General features: G+C 45.1%; 1 protein-coding gene across 1 annotated transcript in view; it reads left to right on the top strand.

Annotated features, from left to right (window-relative positions):
• Window positions 1–4,494: 4,494 nt before the first annotated feature.
• Window positions 4,495–5,805, top strand: part of LOC104983888 (CUB and sushi domain-containing protein 1-like) — a 26,014-nt gene continuing 24,703 nt past the window's right edge. The window contains exons 1-2 of the mRNA XM_010833413.1: window positions 4,495–4,537; window positions 4,832–5,065. Of these exons, the coding sequence (XP_010831715.1) occupies window positions 4,495–4,537; window positions 4,832–5,065 (277 nt within the window). The remainder of the gene's footprint in view (window positions 4,538–4,831; window positions 5,066–5,805) is intronic.

Raw genomic sequence — 5,805 nt, 5'->3', positions numbered from 1 at the left:
TAAAGAAAGCTGAGTGCTGAAGAATTGCTGCTTTCAAACTGTCATGCTAGGGAAGACTCTTGAGAGTCCCTTGGACTGCAGGGAGATCAAATCAGTCAATCCTAAAGGAAATCAACCCTAAATGTTCACTGGAAGGACTGATGCTGAAGCTGAAGCTCCAGTACTTTGGCCATCTGATGCAAAGAGCCAATTCATTGGAAAAGACCCTAATGCTGAGAAAGATTGAAGCAGGAGGAGAAGGGGGCAACAGAGGATGAGATGGTTGGATGATATCACTAACTCAATGGACATGAGTCTGAGCAGACTCAGGGAGATATTAAAGGACATGGTATCCTGGCATGCTGCAGTTTATAGGGTCGCAAAGAGTTGGACGTGAATTAGCAACTGAACAGCAACATAATTGTAAAAGCAGTTATAGCCACTAACAGTAAGGAGATGAACATCAAGATGTAAAATATAACATCAAATATATAGAGAGTGTACAAGGGGAGTTAAAAAAAAAAAAGATCTTTTAGAAAGTGTTTGACCTTAAATGACTGTCAGTTTAAAGCAAGTGTACAAAATTATGAGTCAACATATGACCCCCATGGTAATCATAAACCAAAACCTACAATAGATACAAGATACACAAAAACCAAAATGAAAGGAAACCAAGCGTAGTACCAAAGAAAAACCAAACCTCAACAGAAGAAACAAGAAGTGAACAGAGAACTACAAAAAAAAAATGGAAAACAGGGAATAAAATGGCATTAAGTATGTAGTTGTTGTTGTTCGGTTACTAAGTCATGTTTGACTATTTTCGACTCCACCGACTGCAGCACACCAGGCTCCTCTGTCCTTCACTGTCTCCTGGAGTTTGCTCAAACACATGTCCGTTGAGTCAGTGATGCCAACCAGTGATGCCACTCATCCCGTCATCTCCTCCACCTGCCCTGAATGTGTCCCAGCATCAGGGTCTTTTCCAATGAGTCAGTTCTTTGCATCAGGTGATCTAAGTACTGGAGCGTCAACTTCAGTATCAGTCCTTCCAGTGAATATTCAGGGTTAATTTCCTTTAGGATTGACTGATTCGATCTCCTTGCTGTCCAAGGGACTCTCAAGAGTCTTCTCCAAAAATAAAAAAGAGTCTTCTCCAGCACTACAATTCAGAAGCATCAGTTCTTAAACCAGTACGTTGTGACGTGCTTAGCAAAGTGCCTGACACATAGTAGGTTCTCAGTCTCTCCACCCCACCTGCCTCTGAAATTTAATTAGGATCAATTATAATCAATTAGAATGCTTCTTCTTTATCAAATCTGAATGTCTCATTACACTTAAAGTCAATTTCTTTATTCTTAACAGTTTTTGATAAAAGATAAACGGTAACTTTCATGTATTTAAAAAATAGTCATAATAAATTATTTTCCCCCCTGTGACCAGTAATCATAAATTTTGATTCATGCTGTTAGTAAACAAGCTGAAAACATTGAGTCTGTGCAGTACACTGAACACTGCAGAGTCATCTCACCTGAGATGTCCTCTCAACTTCGCATAATCCCTTCTATTGGAAAATTTAAAAACACATATTACTCAGAACTCTAATCAACTATGAATGCATTTTTTTTTAATTGTGAACTAATTCTTACCCATTTTTCCTGCTGCCAGATAATTTGACTATAGTTTCCATTATGGAGCATCATTTTCTTATATTTTTCCTGTTTGTGATCTGATTCTTCAGTTCAGTTCAGTTCAGTCGCTCAGTTGTGTCCGACTCTTTGCGACCCCATGAATCGCAGCACGCCAGGCCTCCCTGTCCATCACCAACTCCCGGAGTTCACTCAGACTCACGTCCATCGAGTCAGTGATGCCATCCAGCCATCTCATCCTCTGTCGTCCCCTTCTCCTCTTGCCCCCAATCCCTCCCAGCATCAGAGTCTTTTCCAATGAGTCAACTCTTGGCATGAGGTGGCCAAAGTACTGGAGTTTCAGCTTTAGCATCATTCTTAATGAGCCATAGAAGAAATTAAGAAATAAGCAAGAAACAGGAGTCAACACAGAAAAAAAAATGTACACAGAAGTTGTAAAACAAAAAATAATTTAGGAAGTTAAGGGAATGGTTCCTTCCTCCCCTTCCTCTTTTCCCCCTCTTCCCTCCTCCGTTTCTCACAAAGCCCTACGTCCGCTGCAGGAGGTTCAGGAGTCCTCAGGTAGTTCGGAGCTCTGACCCTCACCTACCTCTGGTGAAATCACCTCTCTGACCTCAGACGTGTTGCTGGTCATTACATGAATGTCTTAACTCCCAACATCCACAAATGTCCTCCGGGACTCCACGTGGGCTGCGTGTATATGATACAATGTTTCCCTTTCTCTCCAGCTGAGGACTTTTGTTCTGTGTCAGGTTTTAACACCTGAACATCAAGGTCAGGTCTCTGTGCTTAGCGTGTTGAGGGGTGTGATGCTGGGATGTGGGAAGACCCCCACAGTGAGTCTGTCGCCAGTTTCACTCTGATGTGTTACCCTCTGCTAGACACTGTGTCTCCAACTAAAAAAGTGTAGCAGTCCCTGCAGGTCTGACCTGCCTGTCTTGTCTTTCCTCGCACCATTAACTTGGTTGGTCATCTCAGGTAATTTGACTCCTGTGCCCACTGTGTTAACAGCTTGCCTCTTCACATGGCGTCTGGGGCCACCAGATCCCAGACAGGAACTGCACACAAAGGATAAAGAATAGGGGCAGTAGAGTGGTTTGCGTGGCTGTGAGCTGTCTTGGCTGGCAGCCTGCTCTCCGTGTGGTAAAACACAGCTATTTGCAGCAATGACATGGGATATTACAGGGTTCTCTATGTCCTGAACAAATAAGTTAAAATCTCTCTGCCTTATTTTTTTCCCCCGTGGGAGGTAGATAGCTGAACCCCCTAGTGGAGCCAACAGAATAAAGAGGATAAGATCTAACAGCTGTTTCTGCCTGTGAAAGTCATTTTTGTTTAGACACAGAACAGAAATTACTGCAGAAACATATTGAAGCATTATTAGTGCATGTTGGTGGGGGTAGGGGGAAGAATTAATTACTGTGTCCCAGGCTGTCCTAAAGCATCACACTCCCATACGGAGACTTTTGTTCTTGTTGTTGTTCAGCTGCTTGGTTGTGCCCAACTCTTTGTGACCCCATGGACTGCAGCAAACCAGGATTCCCTGTCCTTCACTATCTCCCAGAGCTTGCTCAAACTCCCATCCATTGAGTCAGTGATGCCATCCAACCATCTCACCCTCTGTCGCCTCCTCTTCCTCCTGCCTTCACTCTTTGCCAGCATCCGGGTCTTTTCCAGTGAGCCAGTTCTTCACATCAGGTGGCCAAAGTATTGGAGCTTCAGCTTCAGCATCAGTCCTTCCAGTGAATATTCAGGGTTGATTTCCTTTAGGATTGACTGGTTTGATCTCCTTGTTGTCCAAGGGACTCTTAGGAGTCTTCTCCAGCACCACAGTTCAAAAGTAGCAAAGACTTTAGCCATTTGTATTTTAACATTTTCATAACATAAAAATGTAACCAGGAAAACTGATTTTAGACTTTACATTGAGAAGCTTATTATTAGGAAGCCATTAAAAGCTATCAGTCTTCTGTTGTTAAAATTGCTGTAGAAGCCAATATGTTGCTTGATTTTGAAGGCTAGTGGCCCAGAGCAGAAAGTGGAGCTCGTCAAGGCTGCAGGATTTCACACTAAGCCTTTACCGTGAGCTTGTCAAGGAAGGAAAGTTACAGGGCTCAAAATAGCCTGGAGTTAAAACTCCCCTCCGGTCCTCCCCAGCATTCTATGCAAAACAAAGAAATCTCTCACTGGAAGGAAAAAAGAAAAGACATTAAGTTGATTACGCCCAGTTCCCAGCCGGTCCAGCTTCTGGCCCATCTCCAGAATTCCTTGCCCCAGACCTTAAAGAGAGAACTACTCCGAACAACCTTCGAGAAGAACAGGCCCCCTTAAGACAGTAGATTTCCACGTATATGCCTACATACACTTACTCTTTTCTTGGGTTAGTGCAGCAGCTCACTAATCTGACTGCTGCCCCTTCTCGCCTCATTAAAGGTGATCTGTTCCTGTAAAGTGCCGGTCTCCTTCTTCTTCCGAACCTCACCTTCTCTAACTCCTTACCCTACAAACTTCCCAAAACCACGAGGAGGAGTTCACCTTCTCTGCAGTATGTTTCATTTATAAATGTTGTTATTTAGTCTCTCAGTTGTGTCCAACTCTTTGTGTCCCCCTGGACTGCGGCCCACCGGGCTCCTCTGTCCCCCTGGGGTTCCCCAGCTGAGAACACTGGAGTGGGTTGCCATCCTCTCCTCCAGGGTTGTAACTAGAGCGGCGTGTAAACTATGTGTGATGTGCTTCCCTCTGCAGTGGTGAACTGCCTGGATCCAAGGCACGTGCACCAGAGCCTCCCCGAGGGTTTTGAGTATGGAGTGTCGTTTATCAGTATCAGTGCAAGAGGGGCTTCTGCCTTCTGGGATCTTCCGCCCTCACCTGCATGGCGAACGGCCTGTGGGATCGCTCTCTGCCCAAGTGTCTGGGTGAGTGGGGTCATCTGGGCTTTCATGCCGCAGAGCCCTGAAAGAACACTGCCAACACAACACGTGTTTTGTTTTTTTAAGTATTCAAAAAGGTATTGATTTTTTATTCTACCTGACCCCATCACAAATCGTATTCGTTTTTATGATATCTTTAAAGAAATCACCAAATATAACTCAAAACTAGTTTCAGGGGAAGAAAGGCACGGGGTGCAGGCCGTTCACAAACTGGTCCCAGAGGGCAAGGGACTCGGTCAGCTCCGCCTGGACCCTGCTGTCCCTGTGTCCGCTCGTCAGTGCTCGTTTCCTGCTTCAGCCCAGCAGGCGGCAGATCCTCTGGTTCACCCAGGTGCCAGCAGCCTCCAGACTGTGCCTCTCGCAACACGCTGCCTCCCTGGGGACCCACGTTCAGAGATACTGTAAATGGCTATAGTATGGAGTCTCCATCTGTGGACCCAGTATCTGTGGCCGGAAGCGTGGAGCACTCTGGGGGCCTCATTTGTCTCATCGGCACTTCTGGGACAGTCCAGTGTGAGCCTGATAAAGAAGACGGCACCCTGGTTGGCACTTCCTCCTGACCCTTAGGTTTAACCAAGAGGAAGAGCAGGGTGCTCCTCCAGGCAGACAGAATTACAGGTCACGGCTCTGTCTTCCGAGAAAACGTTATTAGCAGTATGCAGATGAGCAAGGACATTTTCTTTTTCACCCACTAGCTACATTATTACTTTCTTTCCCTTGAAATAGCATATTGTCCTTGAGTTCAAAGAGAATCGTCCTGTGTCTTGTTAAAACCGAGTCTGAAAAGGAAGGAAAGGGAGTCACTCTCCTTGGTCCTTTAAAAATCAATCAGAAACAAAACAATTCTTAGAATCAAAATTTTATCTTTTTAGTACTCATTTTGTGTGCATAGAGAAAATGGGAAATGACAATTACATTATGAATTGAAATACTGAAAAAATGTGATAGTTCATTTTACCCCTCATGATTACAGCGTTTTCAGTATGTTTGCAGAGTAGACTGGTGCCGGAGACTTTTCCTGCAAATCAAGGTCCCTCAAAGCCCTTTGGGAGAAGGCAATGGCACCCCACTCCAGTACTTGGCCTGGAAAATCCCATGGACGGAGGAGCCTGGTGGGCTGCAGTCCATGGGGTCGCTAAGAGTTGGACACGACTGAGCAACTTCACTTTCACTTTTCACTTTCATGCATTGGAGAAGGAAATGGCAACCCACTCCAGTGTTCTTGCCTGCGGAATCTCAGGGACGGGGGACCC

The sequence above is a fragment of the Bison bison genome, unplaced genomic scaffold, assembly GCF_000754665.1.
Source record: "Bison bison bison isolate TAMUID 2011002044 unplaced genomic scaffold, Bison_UMD1.0 scf7180017863606, whole genome shotgun sequence".
Lineage (NCBI taxonomy): Eukaryota > Metazoa > Chordata > Mammalia > Artiodactyla > Bovidae > Bison > Bison bison.
Note: the sequence above shows the minus strand (reverse complement) of the source record. Positions and strands in the feature narration are given on the sequence as shown.